This window comes from Apus apus, chromosome 6 (genome assembly GCF_020740795.1).
Source record: "Apus apus isolate bApuApu2 chromosome 6, bApuApu2.pri.cur, whole genome shotgun sequence".
Lineage (NCBI taxonomy): Eukaryota > Metazoa > Chordata > Aves > Apodiformes > Apodidae > Apus > Apus apus.
Genome location: NC_067287.1, coordinates 26,811,624 through 26,833,246, shown reverse-complemented (window position 1 = coordinate 26,833,246; position 21,623 = coordinate 26,811,624). Strand labels below are relative to the sequence as shown.

The 21,623-nt window shown below is 39.9% G+C and overlaps 1 protein-coding gene across 3 annotated transcripts in view; it reads right to left on the bottom strand.

Annotated features, from left to right (window-relative positions):
* PARD3B (par-3 family cell polarity regulator beta) overlaps nt 1–21,623 on the bottom strand; it is a 390,939-nt gene that overhangs the window by 25,735 nt on the left and 343,581 nt on the right. For all 3 annotated transcript variants that reach the window (XM_051623713.1, XM_051623715.1, XM_051623716.1), the window contains one exon: nt 5,274–5,353. In XM_051623713.1, coding sequence (XP_051479673.1) covers nt 5,274–5,353 — 80 coding nt within the window. The remainder of the gene's footprint in view (nt 1–5,273; nt 5,354–21,623) is intronic.

Genomic DNA, 21,623 nt, shown 5'->3' with positions numbered 1-21,623 from the left:
CAGTGGGGCTGCACTTGATGATCTCCAGAGGTCCCTTCCAACCCCTACCATTCTATGATTCTGTGAACCAAGTGCAAGAAAAATCTAATGAAACTTAATAGGTAACCCATTCCTTCTGTTTGAGGAACCTTATCCCTTCATGACACAGGTATTACAGAAAATTTGCTTTTGATCCAAAGTGTTGGAAATATTTTTGACTCAAGTCTAGAGACTGTCTCATAAACTGACTGTACGGGGATCTCAGTCTCTTGAGTTAATACTGTTTTCATGCTCTATAGTGTAAGACCTAAGTGCTCTATTTAATTTATTGAAAGGGAGATTAAAAGATAATGTAAGTGATCACTGCATAGAAATACTGAAGGGGAGGCATTTTGCTGCCTTGGCTCTTAAGATGTAGCAGAAAAGAATATTTTCCATAGTATCTAGAAACTGACATTGGGTAATTTCAGACTCAAGAAAAAAAAAAAGAAGTCATAATCTTTTTAAACAGTAAAATAATTAACCTATGAAGAATGTAATGAATTCTTCACAACGTGACATTTTAATTTTAGGTTAGATGCTTTTGTAAATGCATTTATAAAAGTCATGCAATGAATCAAAATTGAAATTTAGTTTGATGCAGAAATGTAGCAAGTCTTTGAGGGCTCAGGCAAGGTGATCAAAATTGTCCTTTCTGGCTTCATACCTAGAAATGGAGCATGCGCTGCTTTTAGCTACTGCCTGAGGAACGCAGGTTGCATGGTCAATCTGAGGAGAACCTTCCAGCACGGCAAGACTATGTGCTGCCATGGTACTGCAAGGCTAGTTCCTTAATAGCTTCGCAAGTTTCCCAGTTCTAAGATGCATGTTACATTTAAGACATTTTCCTGTGAGACAATTACCAGTTGGCTCAGTGGTCTCCTCTGAGCCACAGCAGTACAGCTGAACTCATCTACACTGCCTGAAGTAATTTTTCCATGCTAGCAGTTATTTTCTAATGCTCTTACTGCCTTTCCAACCCCACCCCTTTTCTGGACAAAAATGCCTGTTTTTCAATAATGACAATTCCAGAGAAAGTCTGAAGTATTAGCTTTCCTTTGGAATCAGCATTTCTTACCAGGAAGATGGCTGAGCTTTCTGATATACACTCATCATGTCACCAGTGTCCCCCTCTCAGTGTCTGACAATTTGCTTTTGGTCACCGCCAGCTTTTCCATCAACACAGAAAGGAACGTGTCCTCAAACACTAGATTTCTCCAAACAAGGCTACCATTGGCAAGACTGTGATTTACATTAAGACAGACTTCCATAAAAGCAAGCTCAAAAATAAAACTATGAACAAACAGAGCAGCTTCAGCTTCATATCTGTTCCATAGCTCCATCAGGAAAATATTCTGTACTACAACAAGAAAACAGGCATTAAAAATAGTTTAAAAACTGCAAATGTTTTTCTGGCTCCCACACTCTTGCTCTACTCCTTTACCCAAAAGAGGAGACTAAGATGTATAAGAATCAAGCCATTTTCCTCCTAAGCAGGAGGATTTAACTTTGCTTAATACTACTACTTGGCACTACTTAGCCGTAGCCCCAGGGCAACATGCAAGTATTGAATGCAAAGAACTGTATCTCTCTTGCAAAGCCTTCCATTCTGTCTTTCCCACTTGGCTGTTTTTCTGCAGACAGAGCAGCACAATGCAGTGTAAAATGAAGACCTGCCACTCTCTGACCACAGTCACTTATAATCTAATTCAGATATTTGCCACTGTAGACATTTCCAAACCATGTCTACAGACTAGCATTATTTTACCTAGAAACTTAACTACGTAACTCAGCTTGCCAATTATTAAGCCAGTCACATACAAAACCTTCCTCCAAAGGCTGATGCTTGCTTTTTTCAGCTTTTAATTAAAAATATAACCTTACACAATCCTCCACACTCAGAGGCAGAAGGACATCACTTAACTCAGTGAGAGTGGGACACTGGATTTGCTGCTGCATCTTCTGAAAAGGCAAGCACACTTGACACAGCTGAATTCCTCAAATACCATTAATACAGACTTATATCGCCTTAATTTGGCCCATAATATCTAGGCTTAAATCAGCAGCTTTGGAGAAATACAGAAAAATACCAAACAAAAGGGCAAAGCAGCAATGATGTTTCAAAGTGTAGATTTTTACAACCCAGCAGCAGACACACTCGGGTGCTGCTGGCACTCTGACTGCCCCTTCAAAGAGGATACCTGCCTTTGCACGGGAGCAGGTCATTGCCTTAGGGGCACCAGACGTTTAAAAAGCTATTTGGCCAGTGATCATTCCTCCTTCTAGCCCAGTGGGGACAAAAAAGGAAGTTCTCTTACTCAATTTGTCCATGCTCACACACACTGGCATGATTCCTGCCAGCACCCAGGTAAAGTGGAGAGTTTCCTGTGTAGGTGCCTGCTACTCTTGACAAGGCACAGGTCCCCTCCACCCCCTCATCCAGTGAAACTGGCTGCAGTCCACTCACTTTCCTCTCTTTCCTTGTGTTGTGCCACACCAGAGTGGCAGACAAAGGTCCTATCCTCTGGGACTTGACACAACATTGCAATAAGAATCTGCTTCCCATCATTTACAACCTTCATCTGAAGCCTCTTCTAGTAGCTCTTATTAAACTGGACTTAAACAGCTAAGTTTGCAGACAATTATATACCACATCTGTACCAAATGCAGCTCAGTGGTTTGACCAAAGTGAGGACAGGTACAAGACAAAAGCAGGAAATCATGAACTAACTTTGGAATGCTGTGGAGAAGAAAGCTGTTCTTTGAGGAAACTGCTTCTGTATTTCTTTCTACCTTCCTTTTCGTTTCTCTTCTTTTTTAAAAAATAATGCTGCCCATTACAGTTGTATTCATGGATCCTCCACTGAGAATGGGTTGGCAAATAGGTGTTTTCACCTGGATTCCTCTATGCTGCTGGGCAGTCAGCCATGAGAACAAAATAAATCACTCATTTCCATTAGTGGCTGGCAACGAGACTGCAATCCCTTCTTCTGGATTTAGACTTCACTGTAGCCATTTGTGACTGCCAGGGCTTAATTACTGCAGTAACATGAAACTGCAAAATTTACAAAACCTAAGTGAGGCAGCAGCCAATGGCTGGACTGCAGGCACACCCAAGGGTGTGCCAGCCCAAGGCTCTGCTCCTGCCGGGGTGGAAACCCTCTGGAGAGAGGGTGACAGCACGGCTGTGTGTGGCAGTGCGGCTGAGGAAACACACAACTCCTCTGAAGTGCAGGCCCTCCCACTCTCCACCATAATCTTCTTAGGAGCTGACGGAAATGACCTTCTTCACACCAATCTCCAAAAGCTTTCTGAATGTTTGGATGACTTCCTTTATGGCAAGTCCCAGCCAGCTAAATACTCAAACCTGCAATAAGAGCTAGAGAGTCATGTTTCCAGCAAGGAAAATGGAGGTTTTGGGAAGAGCACTGTTAAGTTTCATTATCTGATTCAGACAGACCTACTTTTTAAGAAAAAAACAACACAGAACTGCAGGGTGCCAAGGTGAGCAGTACACACACCTCAGGCCCATGCCGAGGTTTCAAATCCCATGAGGATTTGAAAAGGAATGGGATAGAAGGAATACACAGGTCACTGCTGCATTAAGCAAGGGCATGCCAGCATCTGCAGCTTGGTGCTCTGTTCTGGTCATCCTAGCTCAAAAGAAATACCAGTGAAATAAAAAGAATTCAGGGTGATGGAAATACTTCACTGGGAAATTTCCATTTTATAAAGATTGAAAAAATAAGGTTGATTAACTTGAAGGTGAAACAAATAAAAGGAGACCTAATACAGGAATGCGAAAATTGCTGTAGAGGATTACACTGGACACCAATAACTAATTTATTATTGTAATTCATAGGGAAATAGTAAAAAAAATTGAATTTAAAATAGATGAAAAAGAATGCACATAACACCTAACTAACCTGCAAAAATCACTGCTAAAAACATGACATGAGAATTGGAAGAGTATGAAAAAAAAAAAAGACTACCCAGGAGAGTAAGAATATTCAATTGGCCAGGAAGTACATACAAGACACTGCTGGAAAGCAGGATTCTGTTAGAAAAGTCAGATACCACACAGGATGAATTTTCAAAATGATGGCTGACACAAATATAATTTGAAGACAGTGACTAAACTACAGACACATCATTTGGATTAGAAACCACGTACATTGAAAATTCCTACAAATATCCAACAATGTCTTCTGAGACAGCCTTTATACATTGGTTTCCAGAAGTAAGATATTCTTTATATTTTCATCTGGAATTGGATACAGCATTACATATTTATCAATCTATCTCTCCAGTGACATCTTTGAATGTAAATAACTCCGTGGAAAAAGAGAAGCAAAAAAGAAACTATTCACTGATTTCCTAAATGCCAGCACTACTTCACAATAAGTAATCTCTTTGTTGTTGTAAATAGCAATTTTTGCTTTGCTTTTACAAATTATCGTGCTTCGAGGTCCAAGAAGTGGACTGGGCAATTCCTCTAAGTTCTTTTCCAGCCCTCTAATTCTAGAGGGGAAATATTGTGTGTTTTTGTTTTTCTCCCGCTATCACTTCTAGCACCCTCTCACTCCCCTTTCTGGCTTGCTAAATTCTTACACTTTGCTATTAGAACTCCCATGGAAATGGGACTGAAATCTCTAAAATGCTTCCTTTTTGTCATGCCTCACTGGTTTCAGACTAGAATTAGTCTTCATTGAGTTGATAAGGATTACAAATAATAATAAAGAAGGCCTCAGAAAATTCACTCCCATTTTCACACTGTTCACTTAAAGCACAGAGATGCTGTACTGGAATAGGAATGCTAGTCAGATGGTCTTTGCAGCTACTGTGAGGCTTCAGTAGCTGTGGCTGCTGTGCTGAAGGCTTTCAACAGCAGTACTCTGTCAATGCCAGCTAGGATTATATCACTCTAAACCTAGTCATCTATGCCCTGCTACAGCCTGTTACAGCTCTTCCAGGTCTAGCTTCCTCAATGTCATGCTTTCTACCACTGAATCATGACTGTTTCTGATGTGTTCAATGAGGATGCTTTTTTCTTTTTTTCTTTTTTTTTTTTTTTTTAAATTTGGAGTCCAAATTAATAGTACAGTTATAAAAGATGGCACTGAATTAGCAGCAAAAGGTAACAAGACAAAATTGCTAAATAATCTCATGTTGGAGCCAGACATCAGCTGTGAGCAGATTTCCCTTCCCATTGGAGGGAGGGTGCTGCAGTGTGTGTATAAGGCTGGATGCCATACCTGGGTAAGGATGCATACTGCCTTTCCATCACCTCGAAATGGAGATTGTAGGAGCTCCCATCTGGACCTTTTCCAGGCACCTGTGGAGAGGAGAGTAATTAGAGATGAGGATCAATTATGCAGCCCGGCTACTAACAATGCATCTCAGAACGATAAGAAGAGAGCACATGATGCTGCAACATGCCAAAATCAACAAAAGAAAGGCAGAGGCTCAAAGAAGCTTCAAATCCCATACATAATCTTATCACTGCTAAAAAGAAAGGCTTCCGTGTTAAAGAATTCTTTAGAACAGGTACAATCTTCAGAGCCTTTTCCTCATCTGTGTGTTAGCTGGGATACTCTCATTTCTTCCCTGGCTGGCCTTCCTCCTAGAATTCAGTAACATGAGGACATAATCTAATTAAGTAAGCACACCCTCTTGGATTCTAGTGGCATCATTACTTCAAGCAAAGCTAGCATCTTAGTACCAACTTTGCGAGTTTTTTCCTCTACTTGTATGTTTTGCTCAAGTATAAAACATGATATAAACAGGCTTTGCTTTCATTCTTAGCACAAATCCAGAAACTTTCCCTAATGCCACTGCAAAGCTAAGTATCCAGCTGGGAGTTAAGTGCATTTGTCATGCTCTGGTGCCATTACAGAAGTGGAGCATTAGTGCACTCACTCAAAATGCCACCTCGCTACTTGGTTTGTTTTCAAGATGGCAACTGGAGTTGGCTGGAGAGCACAATTCTATCAGGAAGGCTCCAACTGGGGTACAAAACGGTGAACTTCAATGCTTTTAGCACACAGGAGCTCTCCCAATTTCACTCACTCAATGCCTCCTGATGGCCCAAAGTGTTAAGAGCCTTGTTAAAATGGAGCTATTAGTCTTTTCCTCCATAAATGCAGGAGACTCTGACTGCCTTCAGTGTTTCCTACATTAGTACATATTCCTATTCCACTGCTGCTAGAATCAGCAGTTTTATAAAGCAATATACTAAGAGGCCATTTAAAATCCCCATCCTCTTTTACAGATTAATAGTGAAAAGGAAGATTTAATGCCTTTTCAAACATTTTTTAACAATTCATTAAAAAGAAAAGAATAAATCACACCAGGCTTTCAGCAAATGTCTGATTATAAAAAGAGAAAACAAACAAACAACATTTTTTTTCACATTCAACAGGTTAAAGTACATTTCTGTGAGTCCTACAGTTTATGCACAATATGTCATTTTCACTGAAAAGATGTAAAAGCTTCTACAATGGGAAAGGTTGTGTGCTTGGGTGTAGCAGGTCTTATCTACCTTTACATAGCATTTCCGTGTGCAATTTCGTGTGGAACCATTACATAAGCCAAGTCCAATGCAAAAAGAGGCACTATTCCTTGGAGCTAATAGGCAAGCTTAATAATTATTCTACAGAAACACTGTATGCACCTTGCCACCCACTGAACAACCAAGAAATTCGTAAGGGAAAAAAATCATTTAGCACAGACTTGTTGCTAACTGTCCTTTATCTGACTCAAAACAAAAGAGTTCTCACAGAACTGTCTGCCACAAGAAATAACCACCTCTGATTTGAAATGACCCATGCTTCAGCAGTGCCTCATTTTGGACAAGCAAGATATAACAATTATTGTCCTACATTTCAAAAAGAGGGCAGCAGGATAAATGGAACATTAATCCGTTTTTTTTTCCACCAGAAAAAGTGACACGTAGAGCAAATTTATAGAGTCACTTAGGCTGAGAGTCACAGCTACTTTGACTGTTCTTACACTGCTAATTTGATCAGGTTGATAATTTCCCTCAATTAACCAGGTACACTGGTGAGAGGAGAGCCTCCAGATTTCTGCTGTTTTATGAAGAAGAATGAGGGGAAAATAAATGAATGTATAATTTGGTTTGCTCAGCACAAAACCCATGTAGTATCCAGTCTACCTCCTTGGTTGTAGATAGGCTATTAATTATGTGCAGCAGCAAGATCCTTACAAACTGAAGGTTGTGCCTGGTAGCTCTGTGTATTCACAACCCTGTGCAAGTTTCCTGGTGATCACTCTCTCACCTAGCAGCAGTACCAGCAGCCCGTCAACACGCAAAACAGACAGACAGATTTGAAATTGTGCCAGAATTGAGCAGCAAACCCCAAACTTATACCAGTCATCAGAAAGTAAAAAATATTTACATGACAAGGCCTTTTTGCAGCCTGAAACCACCCCTTTTCCGATGGTTTCTTACAGACCAAATAGAAGGCTGTACCCCCCGCCAGGTCTGTTTGTATATATGATTTGAGAGACAGTTGCCATAGAAACACCCTGGCAGTGGATACGCAATTTTGCTAATTTGGATCCATTGAGTGGCTGAGTCTCCACATCCTATATAAGCCCCCCAACACACTGGAAAAGCATGCTCTGCACAGCTAATTAAAGACTCAGCCGTTTCTTCTCCTTTCCCTTCTCCATCTGTCCACGGAACAGTAAAAACATATCACTCAGCCACCAGCAAAATGGTGCCCAGAATAAAATACTACCCTGATGAAGAGAGAAACTGCAAAAATGGAAACATCTCCCTCATAAAAGTTATTTATGTTTCAGAGAGAGCCAAAGCAAAGGCTTCCTTGCTGTCTAGTACAACAAACCAAGCTAAAGAGCAATGTGAAAGGTAGTAATTAACAAGATGAAAATACTCCTGCTTCTCCTCCTTCCCTGAAACAGGACAGATGCAGCTGGGCCTCGGTACAGGTGTGGAGGTTTTAACCACATAGTTTATAAAGACAGAATATTTAGGCCAGAAAACAGTGATCTTAATAAAAAGGGTTTAAACCTGAAAGTCCTATCAAAGCTAAATGGATGCTGACCATGAGGTGACCAGTGAGGTGCAGAAACTGAGGGAAGGAGCATTCATTAGCTGAGTCTGTATCGGAGGTGGCTAGAAGAGCTTTTGAGATCAACACCCCAATCAGGAAAGAGAGAACACAACAGCGGATGAAATACATATTTCACAAATATATGGTAATGAGTAAGAGAAAGAATGATCCAAAACACCCTCTTGTATTTTTAGGGTTTGAATTAACAACATCAACTTAAATAAGGGCCATCATTATGAAGAGATCATCTCTCAGTCTACAGCAGCCTCAACTAATAAGCAAAACATGAATATGCAAAAATAATGGCATAGAGATAAACACAGAAACCGCCATCATCCTATCAGTGCAATTAAAAAGCAGCATGCTTAAACTGAGGGAATGAAATGCTATCTTTACTGAAAAACAACAACAAACAATTCATGAAACTTAACTGTTGCAAAGCATTGGTATGGCCAAGCCCCACATGAATCAAAGCAACAGGCATCAGGTGAGCAAGAAGACAGTAAAGCGTTTGGCAGGTGGAAGAGAAGTAAGGACTTGGAGAGTCAGACATTCCCCAAAAGAGAGAGCAGGCAGAAACCTCTTTACCAGCAGGTTATCCTCCTAACTGCCTCTTTGAAATCCCTCTGAAGCACGTAACAGTGGCCACACTTGGAGACAAGGTACCAGACAAATGGGCAAGACATTGCATCCATATAACTCAATGTCTTAACGGTCAGGAAAGTTTTTTTTTTTTCTACATATCTAATAACATTTTTTTTGCTCAGGTCTCTTTTGTTTTTAAATAAAAAAAACCCCAATCATTTCCATTTGCAAACAAGATTTATGCAACAGAAATACATCACTTCAGCAAAACCCCTGACACCCCTGCATCTGTGATTAAACCCCTCCCAGTCCCCAGCAGCAGAAGCAGGCTGCAGGGTGCATGGACTGGAGAGCAGTGTGGGCACTGTGTGCTGCTTTCCTCTCTCCAAGATCACAGCCCTCAGCAGGGCACCAATGTGAAGGGCCAAAAGGCAGAGAAGAATGAGCACAAGCCAAAGCTCCCTCCAATTCCCTGAACAAATGGAATTCACATTTGTTTGAAGACAGAAAAATGTAGAAAGATTCATAATTCCACATCTCACATGCAGATCTGAAACAGATAAAAAGGCAAAACAATTGAAAAGAAGAAAACAAAAGCTGTGCAGAAGTGTCTGTGCAAGCCATGTCCCTGGCAAATACAGGAAGTGCAGGGCCCTTTGAAGAGTTTTCAATACAAGGAAGTGATAAGCTAGCTAGAGGCAAGTATCTATCTCTAACCTGCCAATTCTCCCTACGAAAACTTCCCAGGAAAAAAAATAAAAAAGGTGATGTGAACATACACATGTAGATCAAGCCAGAAACAATTATCTTGGACCATTCAAATATTTGCAAATAAATTCTAAGGCATAAGTAGAGAATACCTGCAGGCAGGTATTGAGACCACCTTGAAAATTGCCAAGAAGCTAGGTCATGTTTTGTTTTTTTTGGTGGTTTGTTGTTGTTTTTGTTTTGTTTTGTCTTTCCCCCTGGGAGACACTGCAGTTCATTCCTCCTCACTTGCCTTACACTGCCTTCCTCCTTTTATTATCTGTTAAAGGCTAAAAGACTAGCTTCTAGAAAGAAAGCCTCTCTTGCCCCTTTCATATGGACATCTGTTGCAGTATGAACAGTAACAACTAGAGCAATCCTTTTTAAAGTCTAAGCTCCATGAAGCCAGAATCATTTTCCTTTGCATTCACACACAGCTCAAGCTTAAGAGCTACCACACTGCAAAAGGAAGCCAGCAGCAACTCCTTGCCCTTAGCAGTGGAGACACATTGTGCAGAACAGTGTGTTTTTGCCTGGGGCTCTACCTCCTCTCACAAACTCCTACCTTAGCTACCCAAGCTCCCTGCTCCAGGTCTGTCCCAAGTGAAGTTGGCAGGCTGAAGACCCAAGACCTTGGGTACTGCTCATAAGGAAAAGAACAAAGCAGAGCCACTTTCAGGGTGGCTGTCTCAGAAAGCTGCAGTCACTTGTTCCCTCTCCTGCAGGTATTTTATTTAGAGTTGCATATAGAAAAGTTATCATCTTTGCAGAGATAATTTTGTTAAAAAAATGTTTAAATGTTTAAAGGTTCTTAACCAGTTAAAGAAAAACCACAGCTCAGAGTCAGAAATTTCACACTCTTAGAAAGGAATTATGCATAGTAGATGTTTCCCCCACTTCTGAACAATGAGCCTTCCCTAAACATTTCAATTTTAATTAACTTCAGAAAAAAAATGAGGCATGTGTGCTGCCCACTAGATATGTAGCACTAGCATAACTTCATTGAGGCTGATGTGATTTTTAGCTACGTGTTTGTGAATGCAGTTCAAAACACTGCTGACTCCACTTGAGTCATGCCTGACTTACTTGAAATTATGGGAGATCAGGAAGACCTTATGAAGATGAGAGTCCTGGGACCCTTTAACTTTTTCATGTATTCACTGTGCACACTCAGGAAAGTCACTTGAGCTTTTGCATTGTGGTTTTCTCCCCATTAAAAATGGCATGATACTACTGTTGCATTTTATATGACTGACATACACAAAAAGACAGAAGCCATCCCAGGAAGGCTGCAGAGTGAGGCATGTGCTCTGCCATCATCCAAGTGCTTTGAAAATGCCACCCAATTCTGCTCTATGCCTGGAAGTCTGTGTATAAACACGGTACATACTATTGCTGCATTGCTGAGTACATTTTTTCAATAGTCTTGTGATCATCTGGTAAAGGACTTGATTCAGATGCTGGTTTGACCTCTGTTCTCAAAACTGTTCTTTTGTCTGTGAGCGTTTCTAATCACACGGGTTGAGATTCAGCATGCCAAAAAGAGCAGTGGTATAACGGAATTTGCCCTTTAACCTTCAGATCTCCCCTCTGCTGAGACACAGTTGGCTTTTGTTTTCAATTAAGCGCAAACTGAAGAAAAACTAAGAGAGGTAAAACTGAATTTGTTCCCCACCTGGGTCTCAATGTTTCGTATACAGGTGAAGCACCAAAATTCACCCTTTTTATTTTTGGCATTTCAACAATCTGCATGGTTCTAGGGACTGCAAGTGAAATTTAAAAGTACTATTTTACTCACTAACACTCTTAACTGCTAAAACAGGTGGGTTATGTATGGCAGTGAACTGGATGTTCCATGTGAAATGGAGGGAGTTGATTGAAGGGGTCTTAATTTCTTACTGCTGTAATATTCTAATTACCTCACCCTTCAAGACCTCCAGCATTTCCACAGAAAACATGTTTTCCTTCATCCAGCTTTTTTATGTTTTCCATCAAAAGGTAAAAATTAAAAATTCAACCAGTGTCCACAATTCAAAAGAATTTTCCTGATGTTTTCGTTACATACACAAAGAGGGATGTATTTTGCTTTCCTGGTTTTGCGATGAAAGTTGAAACAGTGATTTTGCGTTATTATAACACTCATCATTTCTCCCTCTAATTTGGATGGTTTTTAATAAAGCTCCATTGATTCTACTGAAAGAAATCCCTCCTGGCAAAAGCAGAACACACACACTGATTGCTAAATATGCAGCAATTATCATATTCAGCAGCACACTTTAATATCTTATTTATAGATGTATCTATCTATAATTTGCTTTAATTAAGTTGCATTGATTTTAATGACAGAAGCAGTCCTCAAAGAAGAGAATAATGTTATATGAGCCCATCAGTACTACTTTACCATTGTTTGGATATAAGACAGCACCTTTAATACTTCTTTTTGATACTCTTAGTGGTGCTTTTCTTCTCTAAGTGGCTGCAATGGCAAACCAAGACGGTATTCCATGGCAACTCTCAAAACCACCTCCACCACTGGAGAGGAAACACTTCCAACTTACTGGTTACAAACTTGCTCATAGGACAGCTTTCAATAATAAGGAAGGGCACAGCAGTTTCCCAGCAGGTCCTGAGAAACCTTGTGTTTCTGTTCCCACTCCATTTTACAGACATCTTGGGAATGTAATTGTTAGAGGCTCTCATATAATGGTCTGATGCCTTCGAAGTTTGTTTTGGGTAACTAACTGAAACTTTTTTTATTTTCTTGTCAACAAAAAATGCACAGTAAATAATTAGGGAAGGTCAATCAACAGATGGCTATAGTTGCCTGTTCACAGCCCAGTCACCAAGTCATGTTCCCATAAGATCCTTAAAGTTCTGTTTTCTGGGCTCAGTCTCAGGGAATGCTGAGCCTTCTTTTTCTTAAGTTTATGCTCACTTTATGCATTTCATACCAGTCTGATTTTGAAATTATTAAAAAAACCACAACACTTGATGCTTTTAGAACTATGACTATGTTTGTAAAAAAACATCCTGAAGAGCTAAAAGAAGGTATCACTGCACTCCTAGTAGTCTTACTGCCTCGATTTCTGCTGGGTGCTACCCTATACCTTGGCCTTGATTCAGGAAAGCATGCTAAATACTGATGAGGGTGGTTTGTTTTAATTTCAATAGCATTTGATTCTGCTTGGAGGCATTCCCAAAGCTGACATACACCTGCAGCTCTCTGTGGCTGTATCTCCTTTTTGGGTGAAACTACACAATAAAAACATCTATATCTCTGTATCCCAAACATGCCTCTACATATTTGAATATAGCATTCTCATAATGGTAATCTTGGCATGTCCATCTCTGAAGTCACCCCATAATGTACTGCTGGTTCACATCAACTGAGGATCCATCTCACGAGACTACTGAGGTAGTAGCTTTATAATGTTACTTATGCATATCTTAATGTATCATTCACTGTTAGTATTTTTTTAAGTGAAAGTGCTGGTTTTTTTTAAATCACCACCTTTTGGAATATATCAGCACTAATTTTATAAGAATTGTTCATGTTAAAATGCAGGAGCATGATCTCAAAGGAAAAGCACAAAGTAGCTATGCAAGTACATTTTCAGGTTCTGGTCATAATTTTTCATTCACTGATTATTGCTTAAGTGTTGATTAATAGTTATGTTCATGCTGCTAGAATGCATTTCCCTTGGGTGAGAAAAACATTCTTGTCTAAAGGAAAAAAGAGACAGTAATCAAACCATCCTTCCCTTCCCTGTAAGAAACACAGACAAACACTCCAGAGTCACTGCTGATCTTGGTTTTGCTGGTGAGTAGTTTTGAAAATTTTCACGTAGAAAATCAGCTGTATGCAATCAGAACACCACTTGGTTGGTCGGATTACTAGGAAATTAAATGCCCCCTTTCTGTCTGTCTCTCTATACACGTATATACATGCACAAATGTACATACTTACAGTTATTGTCGCTTCTCCCTGTGCAATGAAGACCAGGAACACTGATGACAGCAGTGCTCCATGCTGGAATTAAGTAGGGCTGATTATCACAGAATTTACTTTTCCTCCACAGTAACGCCCTACCTCTTGTTCAAGGAGGTGAATCTAATGGTTTAGATTTAGAGAGGGGAAAATCCTCTGTAAAGGCAATAGACTGCAGGAAATACAAACACAGATGGGATCTTTAAAAGGGAAACAGGCTGTTCCCATAACAGTTTAAAAACATAGCAATTGCCTTAGCTTAGTAGAAAACAAGCTCACAGCATTTGCTGTACCTTGCAACACTAAGTAGAGAGAAAATAGCAAAGATGGAGGGGAAGCCAAAACTGCAAAGTGTTTTTGCACAGTCCCACAAAGATGACATTCTGCTTTCTGAACCCTAGCTCTGCAATCCCTCGATCTCTGGTGCTGGAGGACTATGGTTTCCTGTGACCATGCAAAATGAGATGATTTCCTGGCCCGTGTCCGTCTCTGTGGGTGGCATCTTTCTCCATTAGTCATATAATCTGTTTTGGTTAATTCTACCTCTTAATTGTCTTTAATGAGCACCAGATTTGCAACACCCTCTGTTGCAAACCTATTCTCAGAGTGAGGCAAACAGAGACCCTTGAGCTGAGAGCAAAACGTAAAAGCAGCAAAACAAAAAAATCTCAGCACCCATCAAGCACTGATTCTTTTCAGCTAAAAGAGGGCATTTCAATTGCTCCTCCACTGGACCAGGCCAACATAATTTCTTCCCAGTCACTAGAGAGAATAACTTGTCACTGAGATACACTTGTGATGCAACACACAGCATACATAATACATACATGTGAATACATTGCTGAAGAGCTCCTGTAGTTGTTCTACAATACTGTGCCCAATTGCTTCCCCTCCATGAAACCAGTTCTCTGCCTTAGCCTGTTTAAAACTAAGCTGCTTCTTGTTCCCCCCAGTCTTGCATTCTTTGCTTCTCTTCTCACTGTAATTAGTTTACAAGCCTACTTATCCAGATGATTACTGCTTTTAAATGACAGTCATCTTTTCTTTTACTCCAGTTCATTGTTGTGTATCATTTTGTCTTGCTATCTGAATACCCAGTTCTCAAAAGCATTTTCTCATTATGTTATCTCCTGATATAAGGCATTTTGAAATACTTCATGAGAGACACTGTATGAAGTAAATTGAATTGAATTTTCTCTCAAAGTCAGGGGCTTTCAGCATCTTTCTCTAGCTAAGTCAGCAGAGTTCCTGGCACCAATGCCAGGTTGTAATGGCCATGCTCTGCAGCCCAGCTAGGAGCTTGTGTTCTTTTTAGGGAAAATTAAATGACAGTGTCAGTACCTGGAAAGCAAATAAGGGACAGATCAATATTTCCGTTTATGATGAGGATGGCAAAATGAAAATGTTTGGGCTATTTTTGAGGTTTTTAACACACACATTGAGATAATGCTATTTTGCCATATCTACTTACATCTGGCATTGGTGCTGAATGTGTACACGGGGGGCATATATGCATGTGTATGTTAGGGAAAGAAAAGGGGGGGCAGGGAGAGGGAAATAGCAGGGCACGGAACTAAATTGCAGAGCAAGTAGTGGAAATAGACAGTGAAAAGCTTCCTGCAGGCAGGCGGCTTCGCGGGGGAGAATGAGCCTTTCATTGTCTATAAAAGCATGCCTTGCTGGAGGTCCTCAAGAGTTGAAGGGGCAGTGCCTAGAGGCTGTAAAATCTCTCCCTGCTGTATTATTACATTCTAAACATTTAGCTACTGTACAAACCAGCATATTGCTTCAAGAGGAAAAAAAAAAGGGGAGGAAGAAGGGGGAAAATTAACAAAGGGAAAAAGATGAAGATAGCAATAAAACTGGGAAACAACCCCCTTGCCACAACTTTCCCAGAGAATAGTTCACATCAAAGAAGAACAGCAAAGAGTAAATCTTCACGAAGTTAAAAGTTAACCTCAACGGTTTCCATTGTGTTGTGACACCACCCTGGAACACTGCTCCTAGAATTTGAATGGTTAGTCTGTAGCACAGAATATTAAATCCACCTTAATCCTGTTAAACGTAGATGCCACTAAAGAGAAGCACTCTCTCAATGGCATCATGACAAAAGCTCTCCACACTGCAAATTTAATATGGTTTACAAAACCCCCCCTCCCAAACCTCGATTAATACTGAGCAAACAACATCAGCATAAGCAGGCTAAAAGACAGGAATTGCTTTCCATATGCTATGGCATCAGGTTCCTCCGGATCTTCAGATACCAGTCTGTAAATGTTCCAGACATTGTTTCTCCTGCTTGCAACTGCTGTTAGGTGGTGACCTTCTTTGCTTACTGATACCAATTTAGCAGTTGGTACAGTTTCTCTGTGATTTGGTACTGTCTGTTGTTTGCTGGTACCAGATGGATACCAGATGGGTAACTGTGGGCAATGGTTCCTCTGTGTTCCAGTCCCAAAAATCACTGCCTATAGGGTCAGTCTTGTCAGTTGACTCCTAAATGGCAGTTCAAAGCAGCATTCTGAAAAACCTCAACATCTGTTCCTTACTCCTAATGACCTTAAAAAAATGTTGCAGACGTATTTTCCTTTAGCCAGGAGTTACTGTGCATCTGCAGAAAAAATACAACCTTGCAGATGCTAGCAGCCATCAAACTCACTCCTTGCTAATGGCAGCTCCAGAAGCCACCACCTCAACTCTAAAAGTCAGCACTGAATATGAAGTATAATCAATATATTCTTTTCTGTGGTAGCTCCACAATGTAGGAGTTCAGAGATATTTCAAGGCATTTTTCAAACAGTACTTTCAGCAGTGAAGTGGAAGAACAAGGAAACAAAAAAATTAAAGTGCCTTTGAAAGACAGCTGGGATACTTGAGGGCCAAATGTAAAGCACGGAGGGAAGAGAAGGAAAGAGAAAGTGACGGAAGAGATCTGTTTTAAGTATTAATTTGTTTTTGGTCTTCCAAAATGTTGACCTAGTTGTCAAACTATACACAGGAGCTGAAAGGTCAGTTAATGGTTTTGAATACTGCTTACTGCAGTTCCCTCCTATGTTATCCCATATGATTGCTTCTGTTCCTAAAAAAGGGAAAAAAGTTTATTTAGGACAGTATGGGAGTATTTTGGTAAATACTCTATATGTGCTACAGCATAAACCAGTCTACAGAAAAATACAGCTGACATCAAAGCATGTTCTCCACCCCCTGTCTTGCTTCATGGAGAAGTTATGATAAACAGGTTATGTGTTCCCTAAGGTTACCATGGAAACTCATTCTTTTCAGGCTATCATTTGCAAAGGTAAAATTTGCATTAAAATGTGATGGAATTTGATTTTTTGCATGAGTGTGTGGAACTCAAGTGGGGTCATGCTACCACGCGTTATAGTTATTATTACAAACCCAGGAGCACATGCTTAAGAGAGAGATCTATTAATCCATGTAAACACCTCAGTGACCAAATTACAGTTTAATTGCTAACTTGACAGGTATCTTCTTAGCAAATTAAGAGAAATACTTTGAAAATTAGCTTCAAATGTAAATGTTAATACTGATCCACTGGTGGGTACCACTAAATAGTATTTTGTTCAATTCCCCTATAAACATTCCACAGGAGAGATGGAATTTCAATTGTCAGAATGATTTTGTTTTGATGATTGCAGACCAGAGATGGAAGGCACAGGAATGTATTCCAAATTATAAATGTTTATCCTATCTTGAAGAAATCATCATCAAATTCTGAAGTATAGAACATAAGTTGATATAACCATACTATAATGCAGTGCAAGAAACTTTGGGATCTCCTAAGAATCCAATTTGCTTACTTTGGTTTGAGTCATATCATAACTTCAAAGTCATAATTTCGCTCTGGGTATCTGCTACTCTGACTTTTCTTGGAATATGTGATGGTGTAAAGCATATATCTAGTCCAGTTCTTCCTTGGGTCCATGTTCCTTGAGAGTAACTGCCATTATCTGTTGTCACATGCAGCACTGGCCTTCCTAACACAGGAGTGCATTATTTGCAATAGTGATTTTGACAACTACTACTTCCAGTCTATCAAGAAAATAAATGAATGGACTAAACCCAGAAAAATCTTATAATTGGTCACTAAACTGCATTTAGAAGAGAGACCAGTATTTGTCCTCTTTCTCAATTGTATGCAGTCACAACATACATGCTGAATTTGATATACTACTTTATGAACTCTATACTACTCTAGGACATGAGATTATTCACATATCATCTGTCTTGAACAGCAATACCCCCTTGGACGCAGCAGGGCCAGTATTCATATTTCTGCTCAGAAGGCAGACATCCTAACATCACCTGGATTACAGAAGTCTCAGTATCTCCTATCATACAGGGCCTATGACATACAGTTCAGCTGGAATGCCTTTACTTAACATTGGGCAACACAACACCTACCACAGCAGCCAGGCCATTTGATGAGGAAAAAGCAGCAGAAACACAGACAGCAGAATTTGTTGCTCTTGCTTTCTTATTGTTAAAAAATACAGTTGCACAGCAAGTGTCTAAAACCACTAAAAATATTAATCAAATTTAAATCAACCCTTTGTTAGGTTGCACAGTTTCAGTATTTTATCAGACTTCCTTCTGCATTGGGAAATTCCTGCTTACAAATTCAGTTTACTAAATTTCAATTTACTTCTCAAAACTCAGCACATTTCAGAGAAGGAATATGTTTCAATGGGATCCCATGTCGAGCAAGGAAGAAGGTGCTAGTGCTCTTTTTTCCAAGTGTTCTTTGACAGCAGGAGTTGAGGTTGAAAGTTGAAAAGTTCTGGCCGTGGCAGAAAAGCCAAACTCATGTACAGCCTTCCAGGGTAAATGGAGTTCTCTTTTCCCATATTTTGTACTTTATTTTAATGCAGTCTTGATATTAGATTAGCATCTGCACTACAGACCTTAGACTGGGAACTAATAAAGTTATCCGCCCAATCTCTCCATGTCTGAGTCAGTGGCTTTCTTTTTAATTTTAAATAATTATAACGGCATCGCCTGTTTGTTGAGAAAAACAGTCTTTCTATATTCATAGATAATTGCTTATACCCAGCACCCAGCGATACATTCTAATTACTTTTCACACCTTGGCTGTGAAGAAATCTTGAACTTTTCAGTGGTTTTAACTGCAAGATAACAATACAGCCAGAGCACTGACACCCTGACTGCTGAAACTGTGCCTAGGATGAAATTTAACAAGCAGTTCTGCTAATGCATTTTGCAGTGAGGAACTACAGCAAAACTCAGGAAGATCCAAGGCCTCCACCTCAGATCTTGTGCTGCAATAATGAGAAGTGCTGCACAGATACACAATTAAACAACTCAATCCAGAAGTAAAAAGTAATCAAAAGTGCATTATTTCACTTGGCTTCTGTCACATACATAACTATAACAAATAAAAGATCTGTACTCTGTACCAGCCTCAATGACATAGTTGTATTGCTTGATCCAGCTTCTTTCAAGCTTGACCCTGTTCTGCACACGCTGGGCGAGTGTTGCTGTTTGCCTCACTGAGGTCACTCTGCTTCCCATTATGTTAAATGGATAAATTTTGCAGTCCTTTGTCAAAACTACTGTCTCTTTTAGTGGGATGTTAACCCTAGTAGGTAGAGCTGGACAGTGACCAGCATGTTTAGGAAACAGGGTGCTGTCTGGCACAACAGTAGCTAGGCAATTCTTTGGATTACCAGTATTTTTTAGGGAAGAGATTAATCAGCAACACACTGAACAAGAACATAATCCAAGGAGATTAAGCTGTGAGAATTCAAAATTAAGTCAACCGAATCAGCATCTATTTGATAAATGCATCAGATACCTGGTAGTAAAGCACAAGCTTGTGCCTTAGAAGGGGTCAAGTTTGAGGCGCAGTATCAGGCCTGTTCTAATAAATACCTAAGGACATGCTTAGCTTCAGACATGAACTTCAATGGCATTACAGACTTGTCTTGTGACTAAAAAAATGAGCATTATTGTAACTGGGGCCCCTTTCCAGAAGTTGAAACAGGCCTCTTACTAATGGCCTGAGGAAGAGGAGGTCAATTTTAAAAGGAAACCTACTTTTTTCCCCCCTTATAGTCAGACCCATGAGCAGCTGTGTTTGATTCTATGGTATGTGGGGCAGTGACTTACTAGAGGTCAAGACCAAGCTGTCATGGAGAAGTACATATCACTGAGGGTAAAGGAAGGTTCAAAGTGCAAAGTGCTTTAGCCACCCTACATGTGAAGGCTCAGTGTTAAAATCGCAATCCCCTTCCACCTTCCCCATGTGATGCTGGTCTCAGATTTGACAGTGTGCAGACATGCTCAGGGAAAGTGGCCACACAGTCACCTATCCATGGAATGATCCACAAGAAGACAGAAAACTATGAAAGCCTATACTGGCAGAAGCTTGCCAAAGATGCAATGCAAAGACCCAGTTCACATGCTGCCCAGAACTACAGACTAGCTCTGAAAAGGCTGTTTCTGTGCCCATGCAATGGTGCCCCAAAACATAAAAGCTACGGAGCTTGTGGCCTGTCTACGTGCCCAAATGCAAATAACTGTTCAGCACACTATACAGCATGCATTACCTGTTCATGAGCTCCCCTCATCAATATAATTACCAGTTAGAGGTTTGCATCTTGCTTCCCTAAACATATTGGCAAATTAGGAAAAATGTATGCAACAGAAAACCTCTAGGGCCCCTCATATTATATCAATGTGATCTATGGCAGCTGTCATAATCTCCATGATGCCCCACTCCAGTTCTCTATTTGAGCAACATCAGAAGAACCTCTCCTAACTGCAAGCGACATGATGACTGGCATGTGTAAAAGTGGAACCTCTCAGTGCTGTGAGCCTGCAAGGATGGCCACAGCCCAGCAGCACTGCTTGCTTTTTTCTCATTTCCTTCCTCTACTTGTTTTAAGTAAGAGAAATGGTTAGTGTTTGTCCTCCTCAGAATCACACACATGCACTGAAATGTAACAAAAAGAAGCTGTGAGACAAGGTACCTTGTGGAATAGATGGCATGATGTATTTCTGGAATTCACATAATATTATAGGGTATAAACAGTACCAGTGGGCTTTGGTAAGATGACATATGGCACCAGAACTGTTTCCCTTGGTAAGTAAGAGTGTGTACATAGTGTTAGCATGAAGACACAAGCATTTCAGACTCCCCTCTGGTACAGATAATCTATGCCAAATTCAACTTTTGTGTAAGTAGGAATGACTCCAAACAAGTTATAAGAGTCACTCTTTATTACTAGTATTAATGGAATTGTATTTGGCTCTCTTTGCATGTGCCATTTGGAATGGTTTATTTTTCACATCAGGTTTGGCAGGGATTTCTCCAAAGTAATTTCCCCCTCAAACCTACCCCCAAAAGCCAGCCTATAAATTTCAAAATCTCTCTGCTTACTTTGAATAGCTCTTCAGAATACACCCCAATCTGAAACCTTCATAATACAGAGATCATAAAAAGTTCTTGATTGGTAAGTTAATCATAGATCCTAATAAAATGTTTTACATACTCTTCTAATTAATATTTTAATAACATATGCACAAAAACTTCCAATCCATGGTTTTGAAAGCAGCTTTACTCCAAGTTAATGGGTTGTTTTTTTTGGTTTCTTTTTCTTTTTTTTTTAATTCAAAAATTCCTACTAATAGTCTGTGGGCTCAGAAAGTCTGGAATTCACAGCAGTTTCTGCTATATGGTTTCACATAGTACATAAAATTGTCAGCTTCTCCCATTGCGCTAGAAGACAGGAATGTTATTATTGTAGAAGTTTGAATTTTGGTTTCTAACCATAGTCCAACACAAACGTCTGTGTATTTTGGGAACCTAACCTATTTGAGATGCAACATCCTGAACCTGGAATTAATTGATCATGAAAAGTACAAACAGTTCCTTATTCATCCTGAAGCAAGCATAGAACCCTTTGACACATTATGGAAAAATAATGCAGTTCTTAACGCTCTTTTTTTTGTTCTGGTTGATTTTTTGGCTTGGATCACTGCCAGGCACACAATAAAGTACTTGGCCTTTAGCACAGACAGGCATGATTCTTGTTTCATACTCTCAACTGGGAACTGACAAAACTCAATACATTACAGATTTGTTTCCATCAAAATGTTCACAGCTAGTATGCAGAGACAGGTTGTATTATATCTTTAGGTTA